Source organism: Arvicanthis niloticus, chromosome 1 (assembly GCF_011762505.2).
Source record: "Arvicanthis niloticus isolate mArvNil1 chromosome 1, mArvNil1.pat.X, whole genome shotgun sequence".
Taxonomy (NCBI): Eukaryota; Metazoa; Chordata; class Mammalia; order Rodentia; family Muridae; genus Arvicanthis; species Arvicanthis niloticus.
This window is the reverse complement of record NC_047658.1, coordinates 20186712-20203398: the sequence shown is the minus strand read 5'-3', so window position 1 is coordinate 20203398 and position 16687 is coordinate 20186712. Positions and strand designations below refer to the sequence as shown.

Sequence of the window (16687 nt, the reverse complement as noted above, 5' to 3'; positions counted from 1 at the left end):
GACACAGGCTCAATCCCAGCACCCATGTGGCAGCTCACAATGTCTGAAACTCCCATCCCAGGGGATCAGCGCCCTCTTCTGGCCTCTGTGGATACTGCATGCACATGGTGCATAGCCATGCATGCTGATAAAAAACAAAACAAAACAAAACAAACAAAAAAAACCCTACACAAAATAAAATGGAAAAATAAAATAAAACAGGTTAAAAATTTTAAGTAAAAATAAGAAAGTTTGAAAAATAAAAAGTGGAAAGAAGAGATCACTGGTAGTCTAACTGGCTAAAGACAGCTTTAACATCTTGGTTCATTTCCATGCACTGTTTTTCCACACTGACTTTTCATGTAGCTGTGAATATGCTATAATTATAATTTTAACCTTTGTGTATGATGCTCCTTTCTGTATCTTTCTAAAAGTTGCCCAAAATGGATGTGCATGCCATTATAAAATAACCGCGATCACAAAGCATACGAGCTGAGATGTCTATACATTTTTTTCTAATGGCTTATATTTTCTTTACTTTTACAGATTTCTTGTGGCTCAGAGCACAACTTGGCAGTAATTAGTAAGTAATTTTTACACTGATAACAGTTGATTGTGAAACCTTGGTAACATAATTGGAAAAGACTCATAAGGGAACCAGACTTGTTGGTGTGCATGCATGCCCAGCATCCCAGAAGCTAAACACAAGTTCCAGGTCGTTTGGAGAGAGAGAGAGAGAGAGAGAGAGAGAGAGAGAGAGAGAGAGAGAGAGAGAGAGAGAGCACGTTGGGAGAGAGGGGGAGAGTTGGGGAAGATTTTGGAGGTATTTTTGGTGACAAAGCACTTAGTAGAAGCCTGTTCTCTGACCACTTCAGCATATTTCATTGAGTATCTTCTGAAGGCGCCTGAGCTTGCCCCTGCCTCAGAAATGACATTTTAAGACCTAATTGACAGGCTCAGGCATCATGGATAGGGAGACATAAAACTGAGGCGTGAGCTGGATGCTTCTGACTCTCTGAACAAACCCATTCTAGAAAGTTCTTTCCTCCTGGTCTGGCTCTGTGTTTGGAAGCACAAGGCTTGGTTCTCAGTCCTTGCTGCCTGGTGTATACCTGCACCAGGGAACTCCCAGTCAGGTGCAAACCTGGTTCATTAAAGCTTCCTCTTAGCTGGCCTTGGGTAACACAAGTTTATGGACACACCCATGAGTAATTCATTCAGGAAAGCTGTCCAGTATTCTCCCTAGTGATTTGGGCTGAAGAGCGCAGTGTGACAGAATGGGGCTCCTTAAACAATCGCTGCTCGTGACCCATTTATACCCAGCGTGACTCCAAGTGTACACACGTGTAAAGTACACATATAAGTGAGACATATATTGGCAACAACTCAGAGCATAGAACATACTCAAAGCTGTTAGTGCTCAGAACACCACTTCACGTAAACACCCAGTACAAGACAGCAGAATGTTGAAGACCATTTCAAAAATTGTTGGACATTCTATCCTAAGCATAAGCCAAAATTCATTTAATGATGTTTAAATTTTTATTTAGTTGTTGTTGTTGTGTGTGTGTACATTTGTAGGCACACACAACACTTGTTTCAGGGATCAAAACTTGGGCCTTCAGGTTTAGTTCTAACTGCTTTTACTCACTGAGCCATCTGGCCTGTTCTGTTTAATGACTTTTAAAAAAAGCAACTCAAATCATCACCTCATATAGCAGTCTTTAAAACCAAATACACTAACTGAGCACGCTCCAGAGATACACCACTCTGATCCTGCTGAGGCATAACATAGGAAAAACATAGGAAACCTCTCTGTCCTTATAATTTGACCATCATGCTTCTATGGGAGCAGAAAGTAATTTAAGTCACAGGGAGTCAGAGCCTCCGTGTTTCGGGTAGTGTTTGCTGGCCTTGTTGTGTGTTCAGAATCAAAGCTGCAGTGAAGTCACATGATACAACATGGCATCACATGATCTGACATGGGTGAGCATTGCCAATAACACCTCGGCTTCGTTACATATTTGACTTTGAAGTAATCTGTTATTGTTGTGTGTTCGGAAACCTTTTACTGCTGCCAAACATTTTACAGCCCCCACATTTAGTCACTGTACCCCATATGAGGTTGCCACCACAGTTTAAGAAGCTGAGCATCACAAACTACAGTGTTGTGGCAAGGGGCCAGAGTTCAGTACAGGCTTGTGTACTAGCGTGAACTCAGACGAGGTGCTTAGCCCCTCATCGTTAAAGTAGAGGCCCAGCGCACAGTGTTGATGTGATACAATGTGGACCGCTCCTGTAGAGGACTCCAGTTTGGTTCCCAGCAATCATGTCCAGTGACCTTCAACCACCTGTACACTTCCAGGTCATACAATGTCCTTTTCTGGCCTCCGTAGACACTGTGCTCACCTATACAAACACATCTGCAGATAATTAAAACTGAAAGTAAAATGTCATTTGATGTGATTTTCCCCCGGGTGGCCTTTCTTAGGCTTTAGTTCTCCTCCTGTGAGTTGGAAGGTTTAAGACCCTCCAGCCGAGTTTTAGTTACCACTCACCCCTGCCTGCCTCCTGCCAGTGGTCTGTTCTGCTCCCTGTATCCAAGCTCCGACTCTGTGTCCCCTCCCCTTTCTTGCCTAGTCACAGCACCTTGGATAGCACCTGACTCTCAGCAGAGCCATAAGTGCTCTTGTCTAAGCTACACTGACAGCTGCCTGGGATTGAAGTGGTTTGAGGCACTGTTTGCTGGTCACAGTGTCGTGTGCAAGGTGAGAACTAAACACTGCAGGGAAGGGAAGCTGCAGGCAGCAGTGGGGACCAGAAGAGCTGGAGTCAGAGAAAGAGCTAGAACATGTATCGGCAAACCTGCCTGCTTTGTAGCAGGAGTGACTATTTTACACAGGAGCTGCTGTGGTCTTACTGTAACTAAGAGGAGCTAATGGGAGACTCTAAGGCTGTCCTTTAGAGAGAATCTGTTGCTGCTGCCGTCTCTGGTTGGAAGGAGGTAGTTACCCCTGGGACCAGCATGGACAAAAAGGTTGAAGGGAATCTCCATACATGAAGTACACAACTCAGCCACAAGGGAGGGCCCAAGCTAGCAGAGCTAGAAGTTGACCAGCAGGGGCAGCCTGGGACCCGGACAGAGCAGAGCCAGCAGGCAGACTGATTCAAACCGGTCCCATCTCTGCATGAACCCCATTTCCCTCCTCATTCATACAACGGGGTAATGATGCAGGGCTGTTGTGCACATTAGGCGAGATGAAGTTCACAAGTTGCCTCTTGTGTGTGTGTGTGTATTTCTTTGTTTCCGATTTATCTTGGCATGGAAAGTGGTAGCGAACTCTTCTAGTGAAGCGTTTCTTTGTTGGGAGAGCGACATGAAGATATTTTGAGAAAGAGGTGCGCCATGTTATCTGGATGAGTCTGTGGGAATCAGTGGGGGGAGGGAGGGACTGGACAAGAGGTAGAGTCTTTTGAAATCAGACATGGCGCTGGAGCCAGAGCTTAGAGGTAGAGCACCTGCCTCATACACATGAGGCCCAAAGCTTGATCCCCAGGACCATACACAATAAAATACAAATATGAGTAAATAAATAAGTAAGTTAAGTGTGGTGGTACATACCTGCAATCCCAGCATATGGGAGCCTGAGGTCACTGTAAATTAGAAGCCAACTTAGTTTACGTAGCAATGACCAAGCTGACCAGAGCTACAGAGTGAGACCCTGTTCTACCCCACTAAAAATAAATGAAACAATAACAGAAAAGCAAGTGTAATCTTAAATTATTTATTCATTTATTATGTGCATGTATGTGGACCTTTGTAAGTTTATATGCACTATATGCATGCAGGTACCAAAAGGTCAGAGGACATCAGAGCCCCCAGTTCCCCCAGTGTGGATGCTAGGTTTGTGTGAGCTCAGATCCTCTCCAGCCACACAAATGTAATTTTCATTTTGTCCTTACTGCCCAGGCCCAGTGTGTTGAACAGAGAGCCCAGGATCAGAACAAGTAGGCTGACAGTATTCTCAGACATCCACCTGCTTGGGAGCTGAGAATCAGTGATGCTCTGGAGTAACAGTCCCCAAAGGGAGCCTTGCAGCATGCATGCTTTGCAGGCAGACGTAGCAAGAAGCTACAGCCTGTCCACCCTGGCAGGATGCCAGCAAGGCCTGCTAGAGAGCAGCCCTAGTGGCCTGAGTCCCTGCTGCCCCTCCCCTAGCCCCTCCCACTGTCATCGCTGTATCAGAGACGCCTGCCTTCAGTCCCCCAGCACAGCACCAGTACCTGTTACTATATTCCATACATAATAGACTTACAATTCTTCCAGAGTAGGCTGGAATGGAATAAGAGGAAACCAGACTTTGCTCATGGACAGGAGCCTTAATGGCTAGCAAATGTGTACCAGACCACACAGCCTGGAGAGAGAAATGAGGCAGAGAAGGATGAGGGGATGGTGTGGGAGATTCACTCTGTCTTAGGGGAGTGAGCACAACTCTACAAGGTACATGTGTTCTAACCACTATGGACCAATGAGACTCAGAGCAGAGGTGGGTTAAACAGGTTGCTCATAGAAGGGAGGGTTATAATTGACATTAAGGGAGACCCGGGCCCCCTGAGAGCCACAGTAACTGAAGAAAAACATGTGTTTTGTCCTGGACAAAATCTGCATGTAGCCGCAGAGGCCATGATGAGTCCTGACCCTGTCTGGGATCTGGACGTCTCTGCAGCCCTTGGGATGGTACCAATCCAGATTAGTTCTGCTTCCCACTTCCCAGAAAGGGACCCAGTCTCTGCCTGTGCAGCCCAGGGCAAGCCTCTTGGCTATCACTTTCAGCTTCCTCCAAAAAAAAAAAAAAAAAAAAAAAAAAAAAGGATTCTGTGTGGTGACTTTATCCACATCTATCCTTTGGCAGTTTGGATGAGTTCTTCCCTTAGTTTCCCAGTTAAGTCTTTCTTGGAATGGCTGGTGCTTGCCACCACCCTGTGGCGAGGCAGGATGGCAGGTGGTGTGAGTTCCTGCCCGGGAAGAACTGCTAGATCTAGCCCTGCGGGGGCTTAGATGACAGCTAAGGAGAGAGACGAGGCCATTGGCCATAACTGGGCTGCCCACTCAACCTCCTGCTTCCTGTAGATGCCCTGCCCTGCGGAGCTGGATTCCCGTTCTGTAACCTCGCCAACATGGTGTCCACCCAGAAGTGGGTCTTCTGAGTGCCATAGGCATGCCAAGATCCTGCTTGCTCTGTGTCTGCGCATCAAGGGTACCTTGTGCTCACTCACCTGGCTTATTTGTCATCTTTTTCATTTCTTTTCATCCAGGATTTCCCTCCATAGCTTCCATTGTAGAGATTGTTGACAGAGATGAGCAAGGTCACATGACCACGATGAGCCAGGTCACATGACCACGATGCTCAGAAGACCCTTGCTTAGGAAGGCAGCTCCGTGAGCAAAGGGCTAGCTGTTTGTTCTCATCGCTTTTCTTCTTTCTGTTTGACAAAAGCAACTTGAGGAAAGCAGAGTTTATTTGGCTAACCATTCCAGGGATACAATTCATCATGGCAAGAAGGGACGGCAGCCAGAAAAGAAGGCAGCCATTCACTTTGTGCATAGGAAGCAGAGACTGCCGAACACTTGGGCTCAGTTCATTTCCTCCTTTTCATTATGTCTGAGACCGCAGGCCAGGAAATGGTACCACTCACTTCTAGGGTGAGTGTTCCCACTTCAGTTAACCTAATCCAGACACACCCAGAGATTCGTTTTCATGATGACTCTAAATTCCATCAAGTTGACAGTCAAGAGTAACCATCATTTTTTGTGCTTGTTGGACAGCCAGCCTTGTCTATTCAGTGGCCTCCTGGGCAGTGACAGACATTGTCGGGTAGGGGGAAACAGACAAGGTGGACAGCTCCTGGGGATTGATATTTGAAGTTGTCTTTGGCCTCTACACATATGTGCACCCAGAGGAGCACATACATACATATGCATACATAAAGAGAAATGGAGGCAGACAAACGGGCAGGAAGAGCTGGCTACATTGCCTTTCTCCACGCGCCACGCAGACCCTTTGAAAAGGACATTATTGGTGATGGCACCCTGGAGCACACGGCTTGCCAGACAGCCTTTGTTAAATAGTTGTATATTGGCAGGAAGCGTAGTCCCCACTTTCCCTAGCAAAGCCAGTTCTCATACCAAATTGAAATGATAGTCTATGCATCACTTTGCTGGTGCTTTCCAGCGGGTGAACCCTTGAACCTTTGTTAGATGAATGGTGAAGCATTTGACCTTGGCCTGACACTCATCACACAGGGCCCTGTCAGAACTTAATAGAGAAAAAAATGTAATAGAGAAAAATTACTTTTTTATTTTTATTTTACGGCACTAGCAATGATACCTTTGAACCCCAGGGCTTTGTAGAGTGCTCTGAGGTATGTTCAAGCTTGTGTGTTCCCCTGCAGAGTGTGATAGGCAGGCCATAAATGTCTTCTCTGATGATGCATTTTATCTTCATTGCTAAGTGATGTGTCAGCACCGCCATGTCCATTGTTATGTCACTGTAGGAAAGGACACATTCCACAGGCTAAGTTATTATACAAAAATTTATTTTAAATTTTGCAGTGTATTACCAACTTCACCTCTAAAGGATGATACTATTTTTTTTTTTATTCCAACCAGCAATATGCAACAGTGCCCATATTTTGTAGTGTCCCTAATAGAGGGTTGTAAAGGTTTGGATTTTTGCCAGTCTGATGTGACAGTTGAACAAATTTTCAAAGTGGCTTTTACATTAATTTGTGTTTTGTTTTGAAACAGAGTCTCTCTACATAGCCCTGGCTATTCTGGAACTCACCGCACAGACCAGGTTGGCCTTGAATTCACAGAGATACATCTGCCTACCTCTGTCTCCTGAGTGCTGGCATTTAAAGATGTCCATCACTATCTCTGGATTTTTTTAAAAAAAACTTTATGTGTATGAGTGTTTTGGCTAAACATATATTTGTGTACCATGGGCTTGCTTGGTGTCCATGGAGCCCAAAAGAGTGTGTTGGAGCCTCTGAAGCTGGAGTTGTAGAAGGTTGTTAACTGCCCTGTGGGTGCCAGGGATCCAACTCAGGTCTTCTGTAAGAGCATACAGTACTCTTAACCACTGATCCCTTTTAATTACTTTTGGACTTGAAGCATAACATTTACAGACTGGCAAGATGGCTCAGTGGGTATATGCACTTACCTACAAGCCTGACAAATTTCAGACCCATGGCTGACTTTGGAGAACTAGCAGCTGTAAGTTATCCTCTGATCTCCACAGGTGGTGTACACACACACACACACACACACACACACACACACACACCACATAACATTTGTGAGGGGTAATCTTGGTAGTCAGCCTGGTTGGGTTTGGGAGTAAACAAGCAAATTCCAAGACAACTGGCATTGTAGTGAGAAGGCCTCAGCGTGACTGTCTGTGAGGTGTTTCCAGAGACAATTAGACCACAGGGGTTTTGACCTCGTGAATGGGTTAGTCCATTAACAGATTTTAGGTGATAGATCTGTGAGTGGTGGGGCCTGCCTGGAGGAAGTGGTATCTTGAATGGGTTCTTAGGGGCTAGGTCCTGCCCTAACCACTTTCCTGTTACTGCTCCAACCTGCTTCCTATCTGCCATGATGTGAGCTGCTTTACTGTGCCCTTCTTGACCCAATGACTGAAGCCTCAGAAATCATAAAGAAAACAAATTCTTCTCTTGAAGTATGTGTTGGGTCACAGCACTGATAAAACCTATAGAACATATGTAACATGTTTTAGTCCTAAGGGTTTGGATTAATGGCTTTTCATACAAGCATGTACTTAAGAAACTTGTTAGCCTGGAAATTGCTGAATAGGTTAGGCTGGCTGGCCACCGAGCCCAGGGATCTGCCTGTCTCCACTTCCCAAGAGCTATCACTACAAACATGCACCTCCATACCCCGCTTTCTCCATGTGGGTTCTAAAGGCTAATCTCATATCCTTCATATACTGAACTATCTCTCTGGCCCTGTGCTTTTTATCTTCCTCTTTTTTTAAATATGTCAGCCGTTGATCCATTTGGAATCTATCCTAGCTTAGAATGTCAGGTGTGGATTCAACTTCATTATTCTCCAGATGGCTCCTCAATTATCTCAACACTGTTGATCGAAGCCTTTGGCTGACTTCCTGGCTCCTGCTGCTACCAGAGGAGCCCTAAGGCTCAAAGAGAGGGAGGGACTTCCCCATTTTGCCAGTGGTAGAGGATAAGTTCTGCTCAGACAGGGGCTGGTAGCTGCTTCTCAAGGGGCTCCCGGGTCTGTGTGCTGGGCAGGCAGAGGGGATGCTACCAGAGCTTCCATTGGCCCTGGTGCTCAGTGCTCTGCCCACCACTCTGGAACTGATAGATTTGTTTCATTGTCTCACCTGGTGGCTTGGGTGCCGCATTTTTCTCGCCACCAAGCCAGAAACATGACTGAAGTTCCCTCATCTGGAAGAGGTGTTGGACTGTTTTGTTTGGTTTTCAGATATTTTTCCTTTAGAAGAGTTTATATCTCTTCACAGGAATCATTGTAAATGACGTGGAGAGGTGAGGCTGCCTGGCTATAGAAAAGGCTCCTGTACTTGCTAAATTACTGTCAGCTTGGCCCTTTTTAGCACAAAGGTGATTATGACGTTTTTTGGTATATTTCTCTGGTTCATCTAGAGTTGTTTAGGGTTGCAGATGTGGTAGTTGTGACCCTCTGAACTTACAGACACAGAAGTCAATGGGGGCTTTGAGAGATGGAATCTAATAACCAAGGAGAATTCAAGGCAAAAATTGAAGAATCGGAGTAAATCAGAATCCTTCTGCTGTACAAGGGCTGAACTCTGCTCCCAGCAGTGGCTGACGCTGTAACCCCAGGCACTTAGTTATCTGGACAAGATGATTTCAGAAGTCATCTGCACTGCTCGGCGTCTGTCCTTGTTTCTGTGATCTGTGCCAAAAAGATAAAACTGAGCCGTGCACATATTCCTTGATTGCTTTTAAATATTGACTGAATAGTGTAACCATTCCCTTCTTTGGGTTACTCGTTGCTGACAATGTGAGGCAGGCATCCTGGATACCATGGAGAGAGATGGTAACAGGGTGTCTGGGAGAGCTCGTGTTTAGTAGGAAGAGCTTTGGATGAGATCTAACAGGTGCTTTGCTCTAGATACTGAAGGGATACTGAAGTGAGTGAGTATGAAGTACACAAGGATGAGAAGAAGTGGTCAGTTTTGGATATCCCTGTGAGAAGGTAGGCCCTGAGTGACTGAAGAAAGGGGGCAGCATTCTGCCTAAAGCTGGACGTGAGCAAGGCCAGGAAGGCTTTAAAGTGGGAGTCTGGGCTGAGGGATAAGGGTAGTCACCAAGACAGTTTAGTGTTGCATGGGCCAAGTTCTCAACCACATTGACTTTACTGCACAGAGTGGAGCTGAGACGCAAGATACTTCAGAAGTATAAGAAATAAAAAATGCTTTGTAAAGGACAGTGTCTTTTTTTACAGAGCAGAAGTGCAGCGAGAGTGGTTGAGTGTCTGCTAAATGCTGGCACCACTCTGGGGCTTCTGCACATATCATTGCAGCTAGCTATCACTTAAGGGCTGGGGATGTAGCTCGGTCCTAGAGCCTTTGCCTAGCAGGCATGAAACCCTGGGTTTAATCCACTCTCCATCCTGGGAGTCATCGACTCACAAAACAGAAAGTAGATAAGTGTATCCAAATCAAGACGTGTGTGTGTGTGTGTGTGTGTGTGTGTGTCTGTGTGTCTGTGTGTGTATGTCTGTCTATGTGTGTCTGTGTGTGTCTGTCTATGTTTGCCTGTGTGTGTCTGTGTGTCTGTGTCTCTCTGTGTGTGTATCTGTCTATATGTATGTGTGTATGTCGGTCTCTGTTTGCCTGTGTGTGTGTCTGTGTCTCTGTGTGTGTATATCTGTCTATATGTGTGTGTGTGTGTGTCTATCTGTGTGTATCTCTGTGTGTGTATGTCTGTTTATGTTTGCCTGTGTGTGTGTATATCTGTCTATGTGTGTCTGTGTGTGTATATCTGTCTCTCTCTCTCTGTGTATATCTGTCTATGTGTGTGTGTGTGTAGATTCCCACTAACACCTACTGACTCTGTGGGTGTGCTCTTCTCATCATGGTGTGAAACTTGGTGGTTACTCAGCCTCCCAGGCAGGGTCACTTGAGCTTTTAGTATTGAGGCAGAAGAAGGCAACAGCAGAGCTGTCCTTACCAGTAGCTCTTGTCTAGAGGGCTGAGGCCAGGCTCTGTCTCTGTGGGTCACCTGGGCTCAGCACCGTAAGGACCAGTTTTGTATAGTCACTGGGCAGCTTTGACTGTGGCTACACAGTCAAGCCAATGAGTCTAACCTTGGACAAAGTCTAGGGTCGCACTGTCTCTGTGGGGATACCTGGACTCACACTGTTCCTGCTGTTCCTGCCGTCCTTTGCTTCTGTGTCTTCTGGGAGTGGCCACAGCTCTTCCAGGGGAGCTACTGTGACCACTGAGCCAGATGCACTGTCTGATCAGAGCTTCCACAGCGTTCTCTTTGCCCATTCGCTGCTCCTGAATTCATTCACTCCTTAAGAGGCCGAGCCATACAGTGGCCGAGCCCAGGCTGAGACCTGAGTACTAGACAAGTTGTTACTGGGGTGAGATGGCCTTCCTCCTCCTCCTTTTCTCTGTGGCTTCAGTAACTTGGCCTTTTGTATAAAGTAGAGGGAAATAAGGTCCCAGGAAGATAATGGCAGAGTGGATTATCGACCCTCAAATATTGGCTGAGCCATAGAGATAGTAACATAGCTACAGCTGACGTGACTGGTCCATGTTTGCCTTAACCCACTTTACATGTGTTATTGATTATTTATAGTAATAGTAATGTGGGTACTGTCATCAGATGTCACAGACAGGCACAAGGAAGAGAAGGCAAAGGAAGGAGGGCATTGTCCTACATAGTCTAGCATGTGGAGTTTGAAATCCAAGACAGCTGTTTTATAATTCGTATTCTTATTCACTCATCTATTGATAAGAACTGCACATGGGTTTACTGCAACTGCTGTTCAAAAGCTCTGTTTCAGCCCCACTCTACAAAGTTACAGGAAGATAACATTTTTGCCTACTCTGTTACCAGAATAGTGGGAAGATTTATGTCTCATGGAATGACTAATCAGGACCTACACAGGGTTTGACATGGAAGCTGAGGTTAACAGAATAGCCTCAATGGGGGATTCAGAGTGAGCCCTGAATGTAGTCAGCATGTGCTAGGGAGGCCCAAGCATGTGTACTCAGCCTTGGCAGCCAAGAGGCTGGCAGAGGAGAGGGTGAGCTTATGGATTCTGCTGCCTTTGATTTGTCAGTGGGACAGGTTGTCTGATCACCATCAGCCAAATGGTCCCGAAGAGGAGGTTTATGGGGAAGGTAGGAGTGATGTGGTTCTTAGAGTCTTGAGTTTTAGCATCATAACTATGTACCCATGCTGCAGGATTACCTTTGTCCATTCCAGAGAGAGCCCACAAAGAGCAGGTGGCCATGTTCTCTTTGGTAATACTGAACGTATAGAACTAAAGTAGGTTGGAGCTAGAAAGGCCATCAGAGGCCGTCTCTGTCCACCCCCACCTATATTAAAATGCCCAGGTCTCAGAGGGATCAGTGCGATGATCCAGTAGTGAGCCAGCCAGAGCAGAAGCCCAGGCTCACTAAGAAAGAAGATCTCCTACCACTCAGCCTAGAACCTTTTCTCAAGCTGTGCTTTCTTAGGAAGGCATATTTGTGACAGCTGCTCAACCTCTGGGAAAGATTGCCTTTAACCCTTGCAGCGTTATTGATCATCGTCTCTTGATCTTAGCTGGCCACCTCTGCCTTGGAATTGCTTTATACAGTAGGCTTTAAAACAATTTATATTTTCTGTGTGTATTTGTATACATGTATGTATGCATACCATATGTATGCCTTGTGTTCACAGAGGCTCAAAGAGGGCAGCAAGTCCCCTGAAACTGGAGTTACAGGTGGTTGTGAGCTGCCATGTGGGCACTGCTGGGAATTGAACCTGGGTTATCTGGAAGGGCAGCCATCTCTCCAGCCCCACACTGGTTTTTGGTTTTAACATTATAAAATATTTAAGAATGGCTGAAAATGAATGATAACTAAATTTGCATAAAAATAAGATAGAACATTATTTTAATATTATTTTATAATTATCAAATGAACTTAATGCGGAGATATAGTTCTGTAGGTTTTTAATGAATTTACACTATTTACAAGAGTTGCTTTGCCTAGGCTACATGAGACCTTGTCTTAAAGACTGTGAGTTACAGCCCCCACCTTGAGCTGTTCCCCTGTAGATCAGGAGGCTGAGATTAGTGAAGCGCATCCTGATGGTTGATTGGCACAGAAAGGGCCAAGCTCAGTCTCTGACCCACAGCAGCCCCAGTACAGGAGATTTCTCTTGTTTCACAAGCTTGACAAAGCTTGAGGTCATTGATTTTTAACCATCCAAGAGGCTCAATCAGTAGAAGAATTATTCTTTAGGGATGAGGGTGCATTAGCCAAGGTTCCATTAGAGAAACAGACTCAGTGTAAATGAAAGAGTTCAGGCTGAGGGTTTGTCTACCCAGCTGTGGGGACTGCTGTATGCGTCCTTATGCCTTACTGTCAGGAAGGGCACGCACTAAGAAACAGTGGGGCGGGAACTGAGCTGCATGGACAAGCTGAACTTCTCAGGAAACACCCTTCAAAGCCCACTTGACTACATCAGTTTCCAGTACTCAGAGCCACCTGATTGTTTTAACAACCTCTGCACAATACCATCCCAGCAACAAGTATGTTCGTGGTTGTTTGGATGCACAGGTACAGGCTGAAGGGTAAAACTGATCTTCACATGGCCCAGTCTGTGTTTTAGAAAAATCATTCTAGGGGCAGCATGAAAGCCAAGCTGGTGGTGAAGGGGTTGGAAACACAGAATGGTGGGAGGAGATTGGGCAGTTTCCTAACTGCGAGGCAGTGTATTGAGATACCATTGGTGCTGTTAGAGCAGCATGTCTGACGGACACTTTGCTTTTTAACCACTGTAGTAACTGGGACCATGGCTTACCTGGAAAGCCTTTGCCAGGACTCATCCTTTTAGTTACTTTTCCTATCATTGTGAGAGAATATCCTGACAAAAGTAACAAATGAGAGAGAGAGAGAGAGAGAGAGAGAGAGAGATTATTCTGGCTCATTATTCAAGAGTATAGCCTGTCATGTTGGGAAGTCACAGCAGCAGGGGCTGGTCACATGACATTCACAGTCAAGAAGCAGAAAATAATGAACCATGCTGCTGCTTAGCTTTCTCCATCCATATAGTCCAGGGTCCTAACCAGAGAATGGCACCACCCACAGTGGACAGGTCTCTCGACCTCAATTAGCACAATCAGGATACTCCCCCAAAGACCCATCTCTCAGGTGAGTCTAGATTCTGTGGAGCTAACGACACTGACCATCACACAGCCCTTTCTGGTAGACTTTTTTCTAGATACCAAGATGCCCTTTGCAAGAAGAAGGACTGTAGGTAAAAACTGGCTGGGGAGCCACAGGGTTCCTCACCACACTGTGTGTAGTCGGTTGGGAACGCCCTGGGTTCCTCCAGCTAGAAGTTAGGCCCGGCATGGGGCAGCCCCAACACACGAGGAAGTCCTTGGGTTTCCAAAACTGGTTTATTGGCATGACGGATGGTGGATGGATCTGGATGCACAACCCCCTAAAACCCAGGGCGGACCTGAGTTAAATAGGGAAGGGAAGAGGGGGGAGGGGCTGGGGAGGAATGCTTAATTGACTCCACCCTCTGGCCTTCAGGTACCTTATTAGTATGTAAATCTCTCTAGGGCCTGGGGCCCTAAAGTAAAAAGTAAGCTAGGAGAGTATGCATTATGCATGTGCATGTATGTAGTTTTGCATGTATGTTAGGCCTGAAGTTGTCAGTGAGAGACTTCCTTGATCACTCTCAATTCTTTGATACAGTCTAAACCCAGGGCTCACCCACAAAAGAGTCCTTTAGTCAGCTTGTTCTGAGCATCTGTCTCTACTTTCCAAGCACTGAAATCACAGGCGAGCTGCTAGGCCCACCTGGCACTCACACGGGCTCTGGCAATCCAAACCCTGCTCCTCACGCTTGTATAGCAAGCACTTTATCCACCGAGCCATCTCTCTGGTTCCCAGACCCCACAGTTGTCATCTTCTTGTGGTTCTTGGCTCTTGGGTAGGCGAGTGTGCTGAGAGGTACAACAGCCTGGTCTCAGGGTACAAAGGCAGAGAACTCCGTGCACATTTGGAGTTACAGCTCCAGTTTACAGTCAGTCCTTCCTCCTTTCTGTGTAAGCGTGACTTGAGGGCCTGCCCCACTTCTCTGAAGGCACAAAGCCCTGCTTTCTGGTCACGTCCTCTTCCCATCAGTGTCCAGCCGTCACCTTGGATACCATCGGTTTCCAGGAGGTCTGTGATCATGTGCAAACGAGACATGACAGTTTCTCAGCAGCATCTTACTGACAAAGCACCTTTAGCTCTCAACTTTTAAGAGTGAGGGCTTCTTCCATCCGTAACCCTGCCTCTATGCACAGTATGGCAGACTTCACAAATCTGAGGGTCACCTCAGTAAGTACCACCCCACCCCAACAGCCTCTCCTCTCTCTTCTCAAGAGGGATGATGCTCACACAGGATCCCTATGGAACTCTGCAGAGGCTCCAAACTCTTGTATCTTGGACGGGGCTGCTTAGACTGTTTCTATTGCGACCCCCTTCATACCTGAGACTTTTTTTGTGTGTGCCCCCTGGCATCTACATATATAAAGCAGGCATCAGACATTTATTGATAAACATAAAGAAACTTAAAATAAGTTAAAATAGCTCTTTGGTACATAGGTAATTTTATATTTATTAACTATGGAAGCTACATGGAGTACTAATGGGGTGGACCTGCTTGCATATTTCTGAGAAGAATTAAGTCTTGACTGAGTCTTGGTACTACGGGACATAGCATCCTCATCGTTTTTCAGAGTTGGTCCATGTTTTTATTTTGTAACTGTCAATGCTAAGAATCCCACTTCACATAAATCCATAAAGCAAGGCAGCAGAAGTATGCTCAGGGCCATGTCAGACATCATTAAACATCCTATCCTAATCCCAAGTAAGCCCAAATCCATTTAGCATTTTTTTAAAATGGAACTCAAATGACATTTTTTTTTAATTCCAACATTCTAACTCAGTAAAATCCAAAGATATACTAATTTCATGCTTACATACTTAGAAATGACAGTAGAAAAATATTAGAAAGAAACCATTACCTTTTTGTAAAAGCAGAGAACGTTGTGTTCACAGTGAACGCACTACAGTTGATTATATAATCTTGAGTCTTAGCTGTGGTGTTTTGGCCATATCCATTGGTACTGGGTGTTGTCAGCATGCATAGAGCGGAGTGTGCCTGTTGTGTGCTCAGAACCAAGGAAACTGTGAAGCCCCATGATGCTACACAGGAGCACACTGCCAGAAACACCTCATAGCCATTATGAGTTTGATTTTGAATTAATTTTTGGTCATTGTGTGCTCATAAACTTTTTATTGTTGCCAAATTTTTGTAGCCCCCACATTTGGTCACATGGATCATGGTGTAAGGAGGTGTCTTAGAGAAGAGGGACCCAAACACCCAGGTGACATCACATAGTAATATCACCTCATTTTTTTCCTTGTAACAATGCCTGGTATGTGGCTGGTGACTGAATGCATAGGTTCTAATCAAGAGTAGACTTTTGAACCTTAATGTGCTGGCTAGTTTTATGCTAACTTGACATTAACTTAAAGTCATCTGAGAAGAAGGGATCTCAATTAAGAAAATGCTTCCATTAGATGCATCTGTAGCCAGGCCTGTAAGGTATTTTCTTAATTAGTGACTGAGTGAGGGCCTAGCCCATTGTGGGTGGTGCTGGCCTGTGTAGGTAGTCCTAGGAAACAAGCAAGTAAGCAACACTTCTCCTTATCCTCTGCATCAGCTCCTACCTCCAGACCCCTGGCCTGTTTGAGTTCCTGTCTGGACTTCCATTGATGATGACAGTGATCATAAGCCCAATAAACTCCCTCCTCCCAACTTGCTTTTTAGCCAGCGTGGTTCATCACAGTAATAGTAACTTTAACTAGGACACCGAACTTGAAAGTGTAATCGTTGTGTGGCCCAAACTGTGGTTCCCCGTCTATGGATGCGGCACCCACCACAGAGGACTGTGAGGACAAGAGTATGGCAAAGCCTCAGCCCAGGCTGCACACGGTAAGTACTTAGTGATTGTGATACTGGATTCACAGCAGAAGAAACGCTGGCTGGGGGAGGCCACCTGCCCATCACTCCTGCTTTATATAAAAGGAAAGACATTGAGGTTGGGCGTCTTGTCTGCTCTTTCACAACCAGTGAGCAGAACTGTTGAGCCACAGCCCAGGTAACCTGACGTTTCACCAGACACTCCCCAAAGCTGAAATAAATGATTTCAACTCATTTGAACTAACCCTTTAAAGATAGAATTTAAACCCAACACCCTTTCTGCTAAATCTTGCTCTTCCTAAAACAGCCTTCCAGTGGAAGGTGGGCGGGACTGTGAGTAGAAGCCAGGCACCTGAGTGATGGAGCAGAAAACATTCTGAGGAGCCATGACTCCCCAGGGTGCTCCCGGAATG

The 16687-nt window shown here is 45.7% G+C and overlaps 1 protein-coding gene across 7 annotated transcripts in view; it reads left to right on the top strand.

The window, feature by feature from the left end:
- Window positions 1–16687, top strand: part of Sergef (secretion regulating guanine nucleotide exchange factor) — a 199607-nt gene that overhangs the window by 130979 nt on the left and 51941 nt on the right. For all 7 annotated transcript variants that reach the window (XR_013110562.1, XM_076934607.1, XM_076934604.1 and 4 more), the window contains one exon: window positions 526–562. Coding sequence is in view for 6 of the 7 variants with exons in the window: in XM_076934607.1 (XP_076790722.1) it covers window positions 526–562 (37 nt within the window). In the remaining variant the exon portion in view is untranslated. The remainder of the gene's footprint in view (window positions 1–525; window positions 563–16687) is intronic.